Source organism: Saccopteryx leptura, chromosome 7, assembly GCF_036850995.1.
Source record: "Saccopteryx leptura isolate mSacLep1 chromosome 7, mSacLep1_pri_phased_curated, whole genome shotgun sequence".
Taxonomy (NCBI): Eukaryota; Metazoa; Chordata; class Mammalia; order Chiroptera; family Emballonuridae; genus Saccopteryx; species Saccopteryx leptura.
In genome coordinates, this window is record NC_089509.1 from 103,733,358 (window position 1) to 103,749,826 (window position 16,469).

The following is a 16,469-nucleotide window of genomic DNA, read 5'->3' on the forward strand; positions in this document are numbered from 1 at the left end:
CAGAGCATCGCCCCCTGGTGGGCAGAGCATCGCCCCTGGTGGGCGTGCCGGGTGGATCCCGGTCGGGCGCATGCGGGAGTCTGTCTGACTGTCTCTCCCAGTTTCTAGCTTCAGAAAAATACAAACAAAACAAAACAAAACAAACAAACAAACAAACAAAATATATATATAAAACATAAAACATTCTCATGTATTACAATCCATTCATTTCCTACCACTCATGTTCATGGTTGTGGATGGCTGGAGCCAATCACAGCTGTCCTCCGGGACACCACCAAATTTTTATTGGATAATGTATAACATACACAGATTGTTGTGTGGTCAGGAAGTAAACTTCCCTCCTTTTAATCAAGTAGTCAGCTAGCTAATTGCAGAAACCCTTTTGACAAAGAAGATGGCTAAAAGAAAAAAAGGTGAAGAGTATCATACTTTTCAGCAGGAATGGACAGAGGAATTCGCCTTTGCGGAGAGAGCGGGTTCTGCAGTGTGTCCACTATGCAATGATAAAATTGCATCAATGAAACGGTCAAATATAAAGCGGCACTTCGACACATGCCATACTACATTTGCATCGAAATATCCAGGGGAGGACAGCAGGAAGAAAGCATGTCAAGAGCTACTGTGCAGAGTGCAAGCTAGTCAGCAGCAACTCCGTGTTTGGACCCAACAAGGTGACTGGAATTTGGCTAGCTTTGCTGGTGCTTTAGCAATTGTGAGAAACGGAAAGCCATTCACAGATGGGGAGTATGCCAAAACATTCATGCTTGATGTTGCCAATGAACTTTTTTTTTTAATTTTTTTTTTAGATTTTATTTATTCATTTTAGAGAGAGGAGAGAGAGAGAGAAGGGAGGGAGGAGCAGAAAGCATCAACTCCCATATGTGCCTTGACCAGGGAAGCCCGGGGTTTCAAACCCACGACCTCAGTGTTCCAGGTTGATGCCTTTACCCACTGTGCCACCGCAGGTCAGGCCGCCAATGAAATTTTTGACGACTTTTTGGATAAAGACAAGATAATCAAACAAATAAAAGACATGCCTCTGTCGGCAAGAACTGTTCACAATCGTACCATCATGATGGCAAATCAAATTGAGGCAACACAAGTGAAGGACATAAATGCAGCACCATTCTTTTCTCTTGCTTTGGATGAGTCAACAGACATAAGCCATTTATCCCAGTTCAGCGTGATTGCAAGGTATGCTGTTGGTGACATACTACATGAGGAAAGTCTTGCTCTTTTGCCTATGAAAGAGACAACAAAGAGGGGAGGATTTATTCAAGTCTTTCACTGAATTTACTAAAGAAAAAAATCCGATGGATAAACTTATTTTGGTGTGTACTGATGGTGCTCCGTGCATGGTGGGGAAAAACAGAGGATTTGTAGCGCTTCTTCGTGAACATGAAAAGAGACCCATCCTATGTTTTCACTGCATCCTACATCAGGAGGCGCTTTGTGCTCAGATGTGTGGCAAGCAGCTTGGTGGGGTGATGTTGCTGGTCATTCGGGTGGTCAACTTTATTGTTGCCCGAGCTTTAAATGATCGCCAGTTTAAAACACTGCTGGATGAAGTTGGGAATAATTATCCTGGTCTGCTTCTGCACAGCAATGTGCATTGATTGTCAAGAGGGAAGGTGCTCAGCCGTTTCGCAGCTTGTTTGAGCAAAATCCGGACTTTTCTTGAAATGAAAAACGTCGAGCATCCTGAGTTAGCTAACACTGAGTGGCTCCTGAAGTTCTACTATCTCGTGGACATGACTGAACATCTGAACCAGCTCAATGTGAAAATGCAAGGCAGTGGAAATACAGTCTTATCCCTTCAACAAGCAGTGTTTGCATTTGAAAACAAGCTGGAACTCTTCATCACCAACATTGAAACAGGTCGTTTACTACACTTTGAAAAACTGGGGGAGTTTAAAGATGCACGCACAGCAAGTGACCCTGCTCAACATCTTGATCTCCAGCAGCTAGTGGGCTTCACATATAATCTCCTGCAGTCATTCAGAGCGCACTTTGGAGAATTTCATGAGCGCACTCGTCTTTTTAAGTTCATCACCCATCCACACGAGTGTGCAGTGGACAGCGCTGACCTGAGTTACATCCCTGGTGTCTCCATCAGAGATTTTGAGCTACAAGCTGCTGACCTGAAGGCCTCAGATATGTGGGTGAATAAGTTCAAGTCACTGAATGAAGATTTGGAAAGACTTGTATGACAGCAAGCAGAGTTGGCGAGCAAACACAAGTGGGGAGAAATGAAAAAACTTCAACCCACGGACCAGCTGATTGTCAGAACTTGGAATGCACTTCCTGTCACATACCACACACTGCAGCGTGTGAATATTGCTGTACTGACAATGTTTGGCTCTACGTATGCATGTGAGCAGTCTTTCTCACATCTAAAGAACGTTAAGACCAACCTACGATCACGTTTAATGGATGGAAGTCTCAACACCTGCATGAACCTTAACCTCACCACGTATCAACCAGACTACAAAGCCATCAGCAAAACCATGCAGCACCAGAAGTCACATTAATGGTAAGAAGTACTTTATTCATCATTGGTTAGCAACAGCATAACAATGTTATTAAAAAGAATTCAGGGACTTACTGTACTTTAAAAGTATTGGTCTTACATAAAATGCACACATTTATTGTATTTAGTGTTAAACATATTGTATGGCTCTCACGGAATTACATTTTAAAATATGTGGCGTTCATGGCTCTCTCAGCCAAAAATGTTCCTGACCCCTGAGCTAGTGTAATACTGGTGGCCGAGGCCAGGCAAGTTCACATTGGATTTGGGCAGACGGTAGAGAAAGTGCGGAGCCAGAAAGCATTGGACCATTACCATTTAATAGAGTCTCGCAAGGGCGGACGAGCAAATTGGCAGGGGCAAAGCTCTTCTCATGGCAGCAGGCGAACAAACAGCAAAAATGACCCCTCACAGTGGTGGGAAGACAATCCTCTAATCCACAATCCACACTGAGGGCAAGCACCCGTCATCTTATGTAGACTAAACACACATGGCACTGCCATGTGCTCAATGCACTAATCAGGCAAAGTACAAGCGAGCAAGCCTAACACAGCTGTTTTCCCAACACCTAGCCAACATCGACTCAGCCCTCAGGTTTGGGCTTGTAAATTGTTAAATTTTCTAAAGATTTTATTTATTTTTTTATTTATTTTAGAGAAGGGGGGAGAGAGGGAGGGGAGGAGCAGGAAGCTTCATCTCCCATATATGCCTTGACTGGGCAAGCTCAGGGTTTCGAACCGGCGACCTCAGCATTCCAGGTCGACGCTTTATCCACTGCGCCACCACAGGTCAGTCAGGTTTGGGCTTGAATAACACTTGTCAACCCCAGAATGGGATACCCAAAATGTACTGCCATATTACCCTGTATGCTTTTCTTTGAATATATCATCCAGTGATAGGCACGTAGGAAGAGATATATTGTTGAATGAAGGAATAAATGAGTTGAATGGATTCCCTTGCATTTTTGGAAGGATTGTCTAAGCCAGTTGGGTGATTTTCCTTTTAGGTGAAAGCTGACTCCCTTCCACCAAACTTGAGACTTGGGCCTGGTCCACATACCCTGGCCATAAGGCCACAGGTCAGGGCTTGGCAGGTGATTCAAGTCAAGGTAATAGGGAACAGTCAGAGCTGAGATCAGGCCTTCTGTTTAAGGAACCAAAAAAAGTATTATTATTATTATTTAGCAAGAGAAAGAAAGGAACAGGAGGGACAGACAGACAGGAAGGGAGAGATGAGAAGCATCAACTCATAGATAGTTGTGGCACGTTAGTTGTTCATTGATTGTTTTCTCATATGTGCCTTCACTGGGAGCTCCAGCTGACCCAGTGACCCCTTGTTCAAACCAGCGACCTTGGGTTTCATTTTTTTTTTTTTTTCATTTTTCATTTTTCCGAAGCTGGAAAAGGGGAGGCAGTCAGACAGACTCCTGCATGCGCCCGACCGGGATCCACCCGGCATGCCCACCAGGGGGCGATGCTCCGCCCATCCGGGGCGTCGCTCTGTCGGGACCAGAGCCACCCTAGCGCCTGAGGCAGAGGCCACAGAGCCATCCCCAGTGCCCGGGGCCATCTTTGCTCCAATGGAGCCTCGGCTGCGGGAGGGGAAGAGAGCGACCTTGGGTTTCAAGTCAGCAACCTTTGGGCTCAAGCCAGCAACCATGGGGTCATGTCTATAATCTCGTGTTCAAGCTGGTGAGCTCACATTCAAGCTGACAACCTCGGGTTTTTTAACCTGGGTTCTCAGCATCCAAAATCAACGCTCTATTCACTGAGCCACTGCCTGGTCAGGCAAGAAAAATGGTTTTAATATCTGCTGCCCTTAGAGCTGTGAGGCTGAAAGAAGCAGACACATAGGGAAACAGCCAAAAGTTGGAAGGGGAGTGTAGGAAAAACAGCTGTGGTTAGGCTTGCTCACTATTTTTCCGTTAGTGTGTGAGCATGTGGTAGAAAGCCACGTGTGTTTAGCCTATTTAAGGCTAGGGGTATTTTCCCACGGTGGGTGTTCCTGATTGCTTGCCCACCCCCTCAAGGGACGGTTTTCCTGATTACTGGCCTTCTGTGGTGAGAAGCAGTTTCCCCCCTGCCTGTTTGCTTGCCGGCCTCTGCAAGACGCCAATAAATGGGAATGGCCCAATGCCTTTCAACTCCACAGTTCTTTTGTGGTCTGCCCGAATCCAGTGTGAACCTGCCTGGCTTCAGCCACCAGCATTACACGGAGAGGGGACAAAATGAGGAGAGTGTCTCCTCATTTCCAATTGTGTCCTGGGTTATCCCATTTGGGAGGACGCTGCTCAGCTCGCCAGGCACAAGAGACCAGAGAGGCATATAAGAAGCAAAATGTCCTGAAGCTGAGAGGTCTCAACCTGGGTCTCCCAGAGGAAAAGTAGGACATTAGTCGGGTGACTCTCATGCTTGAAGCATTCCAGAAATATTTGATGAGCACTCAGAAGATTCAATGCCCATGTTTTTCAAAATGTAGTACATGGATAATCTGTCAGGATTCTCTTGCGTGCTCTCTACTGAATCAGAAGTTCCAGGACCCAAAAGTCTGCATTTAAAACCAACTCTGTAGGTAATTCGCATTTACACTGAAGCCACACAGTTACAGGCACTGCACTGGGTGCTGGAGACCTGACACAGGACCAGGTAGCTATGGTTCCTGACTTCCCAGTGTATTTGTGTGTGTGAACAGCTGATTATAATAAGATGATATGGCCTGACCTGTGGTGGCGCAGTGGATAAAGCGTTGACCTGGAAATGCTGAGGTCGCCGGTTCAAAACCCTGGGCTTGCCTGGTCAAGGCACATATGGGAGTTGATGCTTCCAGCTCCTCTCCACCTTCTCTCTCTGTCTCTCTCTCCTCTCTCTCCCTCTCTGTCTCTCTCTCTCCCTTCTCTCTCCTCTCTAAAATGAATTAAAAAAAATTAAAAAAAACATCTTTCTTATAAAAAAAAAAAAAAAAAAAAAAAAAGATGATATGGGTGCTAGAATTGGACCAGGAAGATCATATAGCCGGTGTGCCTAGCTTAGTCCGGGAACTCCTACAGAAATGGTGTCAAGCTAAATAAACCTAGAGGAAGGATCTGCAGTTCTGGAGAGAAATCTGTACTTCAGAGAAATGTGGGAGTAGTCAGCTCGCGGAGAGGAAGCACAACTGTGACATTGAACGAAAAGGCTAGGTGCAGAGTGAGAAGCTGGCGAAGAACTGACTTGTGGAAGACGTCAAACCACCCCAGACCTCTTTCCGCAACATATCCCCGTCCTCGCCTTCTCAGGCCCTTTCGCCCCGGGTGGAGGAAGCCACGCGCAGAACCTACCCCATTCGCTGCCTGGCGGTGCTAGGGACGGTCCCCCAGCCGCCCTGCGCCCCTGGCGGCGCTAGGGACGCTCCTCCAGCCGCCCTGCGCCCCTGGCGGCGCTAGGGACGGCCCCCCAGCCGCCCTGCGCCCCTGGCGGCGCTAGGGACGCTCCTCCAGCCGCCCTGCGCCCCTGGCGGCGCTAGGGACGGCCCCCCAGCCGCCCTGCGCCCCTGGCGGCGCTAGGGACGGCCCCCCAGCCGCCCTGCGCCCCTGGCGGCGCTAGGGACGCTCCTCCAGCCGCCCTGCGGCAGTGCGAGACGTGCCCGCCCTGCGCGATGACGTCAGAGCGTCTGTGCGCGCTGGGGGCGGAGTGGGGGCCTCCGACCCGGAGGCGCAGAGCCTGGGGTAACTCAGGCTAGGCGGGGGAGAGGAAGGGGGAGGGCAGGGAGCCCCCCAGAGTGCGGGGTCGCGGTCCAGACCCGGAGCGGGAGCCCTAGAGATATTTAGCGTCGTTTCTTCTCCCAGCAGGCCCCGCCCGGCCCGGCGATGGAGTTTCCAGACCTCGGGGCTCACTGCTCCGAGCCCAGCTGTCAGCGTTTGGGTGAGGGGTGGAGCGCGAGGGGGTGGGGCCGAGTGGAGAGGGGCTTGGAGCTGAAAGGGGGGCGAAGGGTGGGCTCCCGCTGGAAATACCGGAGGGGCGGGGTTCGGAGTTGGGGCGGTGTCAAAGAGGGCGTGGCTAAGGGTAGTGGACTAGGGCCGGGGCGGTTTGTTGCAAACAAGTTAGTGGAAGGCTTGACTGACCCAGAACGATGTCAAGGTGCCACTGGACCTGCAATCTGACATACTCCCTGTAGATTTTCTGCCGCTTAAGTGCGACGCCTGCTCCGGCATATTCTGCGCAGACCATGTGGCCTATGTTCAGCATCACTGTGGATCTGCTTACCAAAAGGTGAGGGGGCTGTTTGAGGGTAATAGGGGGTGGGTGAACGATGCATGCAGAATCTCCGCAACCCCTCTGCCTCCTGTTTCCTCTCCTTTAATGTCTTTCTGAGGTTTTTTCAGGATCAGAGATTTGGTGGAAGTGGGAGTGGGTCACAGACTAAGCCCTGTTCCTTAACTACAGGATATCCAAGTACCTGTATGCCCACTCTGTAATGTGCCTGTGCCTGTGGCTAGAGGGGAGCCCCCTGACCGCGCTGTGGGGGAGCACATTGACCGAGACTGTCGCTCGGATCCAGCACAGCAAAAACGTAAGGTAAGTGTTGGAGGGGTTGGCCATGACCCAGCTGGGCCCACGGATACCTGGAAACCTGAACAGCTCTCTGTTGACTGGGTTGGAAAAGGGAGTCAGCATCCCAGCAGAGACAAAGTTTCCTACTCTACCTCAGATCTTCACCAATAAGTGTGAACGCTCTGGCTGCCGGCAGCGGGAAATGATGAAACTGACCTGTGAACGCTGTGGCCAGAATTTCTGCATCAAGCATCGTCACCCACTGGACCATGATTGCTCTGGGGAGGGGCACCCAACCAGCCGGGCAGGGTAATTGCATCTGAGTCTTCTTGCCTTGGGGACCATCCCATCCTTCTGAACTGACTTAGCCTTTATCACTCAAAGCTGGGAAGCTTGAATCTTGGCTCCTTTGACTAGAGGAGTCTTAGTTTCCTATTCAAGTGCTCATTTTTCCATACTGTTTGGGGGAAGTCTCCTCCTGACTTTTGGATAAGGCCTGGGGAGAGCATGCAAGTTGACTGCTCTTGAAGATATGCCAAGAGTGTCTCTTCCCTACAGACTTGCTGCCATCTCCAGAGCACAAGGTCTGGTTTCTTCTACAAGCACTGTCCCCAGCCCAAGTCGGACCTTGCCTTCATCTACCTCTCCCAGCAGGTAGGCCTGCCCATTTCTTCTCTCCTTTTCTTCCCTTCACATCTCTGACCTCCGCCTCTTGAATGTCTGCCTTAGAGCCACAGCCCAGTCTCCACCATGGACTGCCCCTCCAGTGATTGCTTTACAGAATGGCTTGGTGAGTTGGGCAGAGGTTGGGGGGACAAAAGCAAACCCAACACAGTAAAATCCAAGGCAACTGGTCTTGTTTCTCCTTTTGCAGAGCGAGGATGAGGCTCTGCAGCGAGCCCTGGAATTGTCCCTGGCAGAGACCAAACCCCAAGCCCCAAGGTACCCACTCTCTGGTGATAGATGGTGGGATGTGGGCGAGGTCTCTGGGCAACCCATTGCAAGATAAGTTAGGAACTTGGGCCCCAAATTAAGCTTAACAACTATATGACCTTTGGCAAATTCTTTAACCCACTAGGGTCTTAATTTCCTCTATAAAATGGGAACATACTAATACCTACCTTGTAGGATTGTACAGAGATTGAAGTAATACACAAAAGTGCTCAGCACAGAAATGTCTAACAGATCAGATGCTTATTTACATTTTAAATATTGTCATCCAACTTAAGCTGTCCCTCTCTCCCAGTTCTCAGGAGGAAGAAGACTTAGCTTTAGCACAAGCACTGTCAGCCAGTGAGGCTGAGTACCACCGGCAGCAGGTATGCGTATGGGGTCGAAATGGGATTCTGCACTGGGAGGGGGTAAGGAGTTTGAGGAGCGGGTTCTTCCAAGTGGTTGAAAGTTTTGGAGTGGTGGCTATCCTTTTGTTTTCAGTAATACTCCATGCTGAGCTTGGAAGTGAGGATTGTCCCCTCATTTCCTTGACATCATACTCTGTCTTCCCATCCTTCCCCTTTCCTTGCTCCAGGCCCAAAGCCGCAGCTTGAAGCCGTCCAACTGCAGCGTGTGCTAGGGCCTTGGGCTTGGGTAGGAGGCTCAGCTGAGAACTGTGGCCCTCACACCTCTAGGGTTCACAGGGAGAGGAGGCCCGGAGCAGCCTGGAGTGAAGACAAGAAGTGACACAGAGGCTGTTTCCAGGGAGCATCAAGAGAAACAGCTTGTGGACCTAAGGCCACAGAAGTCCCTGCTGGCCTCTCCAGCTGCATGGGAGAGGACAGCTATGAACTGTTCCCTGGTTGGGCCCTTGGGGGATGCTGACCAGGCCCCATTCAACCCCCTGCATCATGTCATCCCCTTTACACTGGGGCTGCCCCACGTGGCAAGGCAGGGAGGGGCCTGGGATTAAAGGATACTGGTAGTTAATAAGACATCCAAGTGGTGTGTTTCTCTTTTCCAACCAAAACCAGGACGGGACAGTCCTGCCAACAATGCTCACCTGACCTGAGGGAACAGGCCCACTGCAATATGCCACACCATGAAGTCAGTAATCCCAGCACAGTTCACACTTTTATTTCCCCAAAACGTGCTTCACTGAAAGGTTCCTCTCCCTCCCTATAGCTAGCACCACACCCCAAGACCAGGATGAAATATGCCAGGGAAGAAGGATACATCTTACTCCCCTCTGAGTTACTCTTTGGGAAGGAAGTGGCCATAGCTTTGGTCACTATGCCTCAGACTGGGATTTGGTATCTTCGGGGACTTCATCCTGTCCCCGCTGCAGCTGCCACATATCAGCATACACACCACCTCGGGACAATAGAGCCTCGTGCCTGGGGCAAAGAGGAAAATGTAAGTCCCAACTATCAATTTTGCCACAGGAGTCTTCACCACCAGCCCTCAGTGATGACGGGTCTGGCGAGAGACGGCTCCTCCAGAAACTCCTCCCTTGGACTTCACAATTGAATCCAGGGCCCACAACCCAGAGGCCCAGCCCTGTTCACCCTGCTGTGCCTCTTACCGTCCTCTCTCTATAATGCAGCCATCCTTGATGACGAGGATCTGGTCAGCATTGACCACAGTTGAGAGCCTGAGAATTTAGAGACCAGTTACCCAGCACAGTATCAAAAGCGGGCCCTGCTGCCCGCTGCCCAGTCCTGTACCTGTGTGCCACTACGATGGTGGTGCGGTTGGCGCAGACTTTGGCCAGGGAGGCCTGGATGGCCCTCTCGTTAGATGTATCCAGCGCTGATGTTGCCTACAGAGAGGGTCTGGGTAAAACTTCCCCTGCCACCCAAATCCCCAGTGGAAGGAGGACGCAAGCTGCTTGCTGGGGCCTTGGCAATCAACAAGAACCTTGTTTGTGTTGCGAGCTGTAAGGTGTTTTGTAAAACATGGATTTGTGATCTCTCTCCCGGATGAGAAACAGTGCCCAGCAGGAATGGCGCAGGCACAGGCGGGTCGGGAGGAAGGGGCGAAGGCTGCTCAGGGCCCTCACCTCGTCCAGCAGAATGATGTTGGGGGCCTTGAGGATGGTGCGGGCGATGGCCACGCGCTGCTTCTCCCCGCCGCTCAGCTTCAGGCCCCGCTCGCCCACCTGCGTCTCGTACCCTGTGGGTATTGCCCACCTCGCTCAAGTCACACATGATACACTTGGCTTCTGTGGCCAGATGAGGCAAGGAAGGGGCGGGACAGTTCAGAGGGAGCAACGGCTAACCTTCGGGGAAAGCCATAATGGCATCGTGGATGCCTGCAGCCTTGGCAGCAGCCTGCACCTCGTCGTTCCCAGCTGTGATGCGGCCGTAGCGAATATTGTTGGCAATGGTGTCATTAAAGAGGACGGTGTCCTGGGGCACGACTCCAATTTGAGACCGGAGAGAGACCTGTGTCACCTGGGGCCAAGAGACCATATCGCCCTGGCCTGTGAGATCCACCCAGGCCTGGGAGGTAGGATGGACTGGTGGAAAGCACAGGGCCCGCAAGGCCCTGGGTGCAACTCCTGCTGCTACCACCCCAAATCCGAGCTGGGTGGGCAAATCACTCAACCTCGGTTTCCCCATCAACAAAGAGAAAGTTCATTCTCTCCTGCTTCCCTAGACTGCTGCAGATCTTTGTACCCTGAATAGCACCATACAAACCATTCTTGTGACTCTTTCGCTTCTGTAGGTCAGATGGTGCTAGAAAGGCTGAGGTTTGCCCCAGCTTTTTGCCAAGGTGACATCTCCTTCTCTCCCTGGATGCTCAGTACTTATTCTTTTACACACAGGACCCTAAATGACAGTTTTCTCCCCAACCACCTCACCTGTGAAATGTCCTGATTATCTATTCGGATGCAGCCAGAGCTGATGTCATAGAAGCGAAAGAGCAGACGCAAAACCGTGCTCTTCCCTGCTCCAGATGGGCCCACCTGTCGGAAAGAAGGAAACCATTCTAGGCCCAACGGTTTTCAAGGCTTTTTCAAGGTGGTGCAAGAGACCACCAACGAACGCTTCCACATTCACTACTGTGACCTCTCGTGACAGGGCTCTCTGACTCCCAGCCTGAGTCACAAGCCACTATGAACACTGCAATAGGGAACATCGAGGAGGCTGGGCCAAGTGGCTGGGTCTCCTCATACCAGGGCCAGGGTCTGTCCAGGCATCACAGTGAAGGACACATCCTGCAGGGTCTCCCGCCTGCAAGGAAGAAGGGGCATATCAGCAGGCCTGCACTCCCAAGCGCCCCCTTCTGTCACCAGAGCCACTATTATGCCCTGATCTTCCCTTGCTTGGGCTCTCTTTCCAAGAAGCTGGGGTGACTGAGAAGCAGGAATGAAGGGCAGGAATGCAGTGTGAAGTGGACAGAGGAAAAGAGGGCCATAAGACGGCAAACGGGGAGGGGCTCACCCACTGGTGTAGCTGAAGTGCACATTCTCGAACTCTATCAGGCCTCTCTGAAAGCGAAGGGGCCCTGCTCCAGGAAGGTCCTTCACCTGGGAGAGTGCCACCAACGTGTGGCGCTGTTACAGGAGCCTGGTAGTCTCCAAACACAAGAAACACCATGCAGGCTCCCACTCCCCAAAAACCCCACTCCTCTCTCTTTACTCACTTCTGTCTCCTCCTTCAACAGGTCAAACATGTTCTCCATGTCGATGAAGTTGGTCTGGATCATCCTGCAAGAAGAGCAGTGGTTGGAGCTCCTCTGAAGAGCTGGAGAAATAACAATGCACCTGGACAGGTGAGGGCCAGGGATCAGGTTACCTGTAGTAGGTGCCAAACCAGTTGAGAGGCATATATAGCTGAATGATGTAAGTGCCAAAGAGCACGAAGTCCCCAACCTGTGGAGATCCAGGGTAGAGGACCAAGTCACAAGATGCCTTTGGGTTGTCACCCTGCCCACTTCCTGTCATATCTCCATTTCCCACTCAGGAGCCCTGTGGCCCAGAGAGAGGCCCCTCTGCCCTGTCGCTGGCACAGTTCCCTCACCTGTAGCTTCTGTTCGCTGACAAAGTATGCGCAGAGCAGTGAGCCAGCAAGGAGCCCGATTCCAATCACCAGGTTCTGAGTCTGATTTAGTAAGACCAGTGAAGCACTTGACTTCCACTCCAAACTCTGTGGACGTAATACAGGAGAGAAGAATGTCACATATGCTCTCACCATCACCAGATCCGAACCTGGACCCAGGCACCTTCAAAGTTACAGCCCAAAGTTTACTCCCCAGCCCTAGCAGTTCCACAAGGCCAGGCCACTGCTCTCGGGAGTCCGCAAACTGGCGTCCTCACCTGGTATTTGATGATGGCCTCTCGATAGCGGTCCACTTCATAACCCTCTGCATTGTAGTACTTCACCTGATGAGTTCAGAGCACCGTTGTTTGACATGGCGGCAGCGTTCAGCACCTGGGTCATTGCTCCAGACCTCCGATCCCGCCTTCCTAACTTTAAACAGCACACCTTGCTCCCCCCAGCGCCCTGGCAGCCCCAGCGGTCCCAGGTACATTCCACCTTCCTGTACCTCACACCACTGCCACTGAGGCCTCCGTTACCGTCTCAAAGTTCAGCAAAGAGTCCACAGCTCGTGCCCGGGTAGCATTCTCCTGGGTGTTCATAGCACGTCGAAACTTTGTTCTCCACTCAGTGACCACAATGGTCAAGGCTGAAGAGTGGAAGGAGGAGGGGAAAGAAGAAAACATCAAGCTGTCATTCCCAACAGCAGAGACCACATGTGTACGTCTGCTGCCTACTCACACTAACCCTACGCTACAGTTCAGGGACCGGGAGTCTGAAGAGAGGACACCCTACGCTCCCTGGGGGAAGGCAGTGTGTCCAAGATAACCTTAGCAGCCTGTACAGAGCCTCACGTGTAAACATGCGTTTGATGAACAAATCAAGGCCAAGCTGCATCTGTTACGTAGTGAGGTTGCTCTTTGACCTGCATCTACAATGGCCACTTAATGTGACCAGCATGCCCTGGTTCCCCACCCAGGTTGAGCTAAGGTTCCCTTGGCAGAGGAACATACACACACACACACCATGTTGGGGAGCAGCAGGAGACTCTTCAAGTCCACTAATCTATAGCCTTCCATACCGGGTCACCCAAGTGGGGTCAGGGCTCAAGCGCAGGGCAGTCCCTGGTGAGTTCAGGGGGCTGGTTTCACCAAGCAGCACTCACTGAGGTAAAGACTCATGCACAGGAACACAATGAGGCCAAACCAGGCATTGAAGAACATGCTGAAGTAGATGATACCAATGATGATGTCAGCCAGCGTGGGCAGAATGTTGAATACCAGGTAGCTGGGAGGGGAAGTCAAGCGACAAAGACAGTTTAGGGGCTTGGATCCAGCACCTCCACCTCTAGGAGTTTCAGTCTAGTGTTTTGTTTTCAACAGCAACAGGCTAGAATCAAGCTAAACACCCCTCAAGAGGTGGATGGCTATGTGGAACCCAGCATGCCGGAACTACAGAATGCTCTGGGCCGATCATAATGATGAAGGCAGACCCTCACGCTCAGCGGAGACTACATCTCCATAACGTTTCGTTAATAAAGGAACTCTAAGAATGAGGCCCATATTATAACACTTATTTTAGGAAGAACTGGCACAATACCACTTTAGTTTTGGGAGTCTGCACTTATAGACGTAAAAATGCAGAGTATCATAAAAAATGCAGAACTCAACATACTAAACGAGGTGGGAACTTCTGGAGAAGTGAGTGGAATTCAAGAGATTTGCTCTCAATCTACTTGACGTTGTTATGAGAGCACATGTTCATTAATCTTACTAGGAAACGAAGGCAGAGAGGCAGCTCCTCAAGCTGGGGCTGCTCTCACAGCCCCTCCATCCCACTCTTCCATCCCCACCCTCCCACATTCCTTTCCCATGGGTTTGGCACCTGAGCAGCCCAGTGACACTGGATGTGCCCCGGTCCACGATCCGCAGCACCTCGCCTGTGCGGCGCCCCAGGTGCCAGCGCAGTGACAGCTCATGCAGGTGACAGAAGAGGCGCAGCTCCACCTGCCGTGATGTGAACTGCTGCACCTTGATCCACAGGAACGTGCGAAGGTTGCTCACGAAGCCTGGGGGGGGGGGGGTGGCAGGGGAGGCTTCAGTAAGGCTGAGGGGCCAAATGACATCAGCCCAGCGCCCAGATGTGAAAAGTCAGAGGGCACCAAAGGGCCCAGGGGAGGAATGCTTGTGGGAGGGGACTATCAGGAAGAGGGGCCAGTACCAACCAGGGTGAGAGTCCCTCATACCTGTACTGCCAGTGCCACCCCCCTGGAGGAACTTGAGGAAGACATAGATGGTAACAGTCCAGGCCAGGGAGTGCCAGGGAGCCTTCTCAGTCAGCAAGTTCACTATGGAGAAAATGAGTCGGAGACCACTCGTTAGGAGAGGTTGCTCTGGTCAGCAGAGACTGGCCCAGGCAACAGCCATAGCTTCTTTCTGACCACCCAGCTCCCAACTCTGTCACACTGCTCCAGGCTAGGCCCCCCACCCACCCACCAGGCCAATGAAGGATCACAGTACTGAGCTGGCACGCCTCCCCCTCACCTATGTCCCTATAGAAGATGGGGACCAACACGTTCAGTCCCCTGTCCAACCCTACGAGCCCCAGGCAGATGAGCACAACAAGCTGCAAAGCTGGACTCCCCTGAGGCCACAGGTAGCCACTCAGTAGGCGGAGCTTCCTGCCCAGGTCTCTCCAGGTAGACCGTGGTGGCCCCTCTGTTGACTGAATCTAGGATGGTGAAACACATGGGAGAGGGAAGCTCAGAAACCAAAGAGAAGTGCACTGTCCAGAATCTTCTAGGGAAAATGTAGGGGATTACTGCTCTTGCTCTCAGGCATTTTAGTCACACAAGTAATCCCTGATGGGGTCATAAAAGCTAACAGGGTACAATCTAAGATTTGGAAAATAGTTTATTATAGTGGGGAAAAATGATGACAAGAAATGAAATTAAGACAGACCCTAAGGTTCAGAAACTGAGGTGTACCTGACTCCTCTCTACATCTTGATCCTCTTCATTGACCCGAAAGGCGTAGGACTGGGGACGAAGTCCAGGGGCCCAGAGTCCCAGGGCAAAAAGTCCTCCAGAGACCACATACCGGAGCACCCAGAGGCTAAACTGAACCTGGAATGAACACATGTGGGGAGAGTATCAAACAGGGCCAAATCCCATTGTTATTAACAGGGCTGGGGACTGGTGTAGGGTACACACCCAGGTCCTCCTCAGTGTCCCAGCATCTAATGGGCTGAAAAAAAATAAAAAAAAAAACCAACAAAAAACCCCACAATGACTCAGCACAGACACGCCCCACCAGCTGGCTATCAGCTCCCAGCCAGAACCAGCCCCTCCCTTCTTCCCTTTCTTAAGAGTCGCCCCAAAGCGTGAAGCCAGTAAAACAGAACCTGACATCTTTCTTCCCAGCTCCTCCCACCCATGCGACCCCTCTCCCAATTAAGTCCCTCACCTGCTGGCCCAAGTCCGCCCTTGCCCACCACCATTGTGGGCTGTTCCAAGATACGAGGGCCAAGTTTTCAGCTGCAAACGCCACAGTCCAGAAGATCAGGAGACCCGGGCTGTGACTGAATTTGATCCAGACGCCCATTGCTAGCTTCTGCCGTGCCTGGCTCCTTTCCACGATGAGCAGTCCCAAGCCACAGGCGCTGGCCAGAGTCCCCAGTACGGAAGCCAGTAGTAGGTAACCTGGTAGCGGGGCCCCATGGGCAGTGCCCACTCGACCAGCCAGGCCGGCTAGGGGCAATGCCACCTGTAGTGTGGCCAGAAGCAGCTGCAGCATGTAGGGAGCGACACGACGGCCGGCCCCCCAAGACAGCGCGTCGGCGATACCTGGCCGCTCCCGACGCTTACGAGGAATGGCCAGCACCAAGGCCAGAGCCCCCAGGGACATCAGCATCGAGGGCACGAGCGTGAAGAAGAAGCAAGGACTCAGGCCACCCTTCGCCCAGGCTGGACCCGCGGGCCCTTCGGCCTCGCAGTAGTTGCCCACAGTCACCATAGCAGTGCGTGGCCGCAGACCGAGTCTGCAGGGACTGCGGTACCGGAGAACGGGACCTGCAGCTCGGGAAGGGGCACTGATGCCGGAGAGTCTCGGGTCATGGAGCCGTGGGGGTCGCTGTCAGAGACGCACGTGGACCCAGCCACACCGCCCACTCGCTTCGCGCACGCGCCACCGCCACGCACTCACGCAGGGCACGTACGCCGTCTCCTCCCGACCGCCCCTCTTTCGCTGACCGGGACCCTCCGGCTAAGTCCCGGCCCACAAAAATGTTCAGTGTTTAACTCAAGCCACTGGTTCGCAGCAGACCCGCCCATTGTAACCACCCCTAATCCCTATCCAGGGTCCCTATTGGCCAAATGTTACAGAAGGGGCGGGGATAAGTGGTGCACGCGGGCAAGGCAAAATAGACTGGCGC

The 16,469-nt window shown here is 52.1% G+C and overlaps 2 protein-coding genes across 4 annotated transcripts; one reads left to right on the forward strand and one right to left on the reverse strand.

Annotated features, from left to right (window-relative positions):
• The first annotated feature begins 6,174 nt into the window (after positions 1-6,174).
• Positions 6,175-8,989, forward strand: ZFAND2B (zinc finger AN1-type containing 2B). 3 transcript variants are annotated; one of them, XM_066345056.1, is made up of 10 exons: positions 6,175-6,233; positions 6,357-6,429; positions 6,683-6,777; positions 6,952-7,083; positions 7,217-7,368; positions 7,618-7,713; positions 7,789-7,849; positions 7,934-8,001; positions 8,306-8,378; positions 8,588-8,989. In XM_066345056.1, the coding sequence occupies exons 2-10, from the start codon at positions 6,375-6,377 to the stop codon at positions 8,630-8,632; spliced, it is 777 nt and encodes a 258-aa protein (XP_066201153.1). In that variant the 5' UTR covers positions 6,175-6,233; positions 6,357-6,374; the 3' UTR covers positions 8,633-8,989. The 3 variants fall into 3 exon arrangements, with proteins under 3 accessions (XP_066201153.1, XP_066201155.1, XP_066201154.1); XM_066345058.1 differs by having other exon boundaries at positions 8,688-8,989; XM_066345057.1 differs by having other exon boundaries at positions 6,176-6,233; positions 6,354-6,429.
• A 118-nt stretch (positions 8,990-9,107) lies between these two features.
• Positions 9,108-16,336, reverse strand: ABCB6 (ATP binding cassette subfamily B member 6 (LAN blood group)). Its single transcript, XM_066345656.1, has 19 exons — positions 15,503-16,336; positions 15,025-15,162; positions 14,582-14,768; positions 14,284-14,385; positions 13,923-14,106; positions 13,204-13,325; positions 12,578-12,687; positions 12,317-12,382; positions 12,021-12,146; positions 11,796-11,872; positions 11,644-11,707; positions 11,442-11,527; positions 11,174-11,231; positions 10,859-10,963; positions 10,274-10,448; positions 10,055-10,167; positions 9,720-9,814; positions 9,578-9,646; positions 9,108-9,389 (listed from the first exon to the last, which is right to left on the reverse strand). The coding sequence occupies exons 1-19, from the start codon at positions 16,049-16,051 to the stop codon at positions 9,284-9,286; spliced, it is 2,532 nt and encodes an 843-aa protein (XP_066201753.1). The 5' UTR covers positions 16,052-16,336; the 3' UTR covers positions 9,108-9,283.
• Between the last annotated feature and the right edge of the window lie 133 nt (positions 16,337-16,469).

What these genes read in the sequence shown, in the direction of transcription:
- ZFAND2B (XM_066345056.1), top strand. Translation starts at nt 6,375, where the DNA reads ATGGAGTTTCCAGACCTCGGGGCTCACTGCTCCGAGCCCAGCTGTCAG. An exon ending in ACCAAACCCCAAGCCCCAAG is followed by an intron (nt 8,002 to 8,305) that starts GTACCCACTCTC and finishes CCTCTCTCCCAG; the next exon opens with TTCTCAGGAGGAAGAAGACT. An exon ending in CTGAGTACCACCGGCAGCAG is followed by an intron (nt 8,379 to 8,587) that starts GTATGCGTATGG and finishes TCCTTGCTCCAG; the next exon opens with GCCCAAAGCCGCAGCTTGAA.
- ABCB6 (XM_066345656.1), bottom strand. Translation starts at nt 16,051, where the DNA reads ATGGTGACTGTGGGCAACTACTGCGAGGCCGAAGGGCCCGCGGGTCCA. An exon ending in AAGATGTAGAGAGGAGTCAG is followed by an intron (nt 14,769 to 15,024) that starts GTACACCTCAGT and finishes TCACCATCCTAG; the next exon opens with ATTCAGTCAACAGAGGGGCC. An exon ending in ACATCATTCTGCTGGACGAG is followed by an intron (nt 9,815 to 10,054) that starts GTGAGGGCCCTG and finishes CCCTCTCTGTAG; the next exon opens with GCAACATCAGCGCTGGATAC.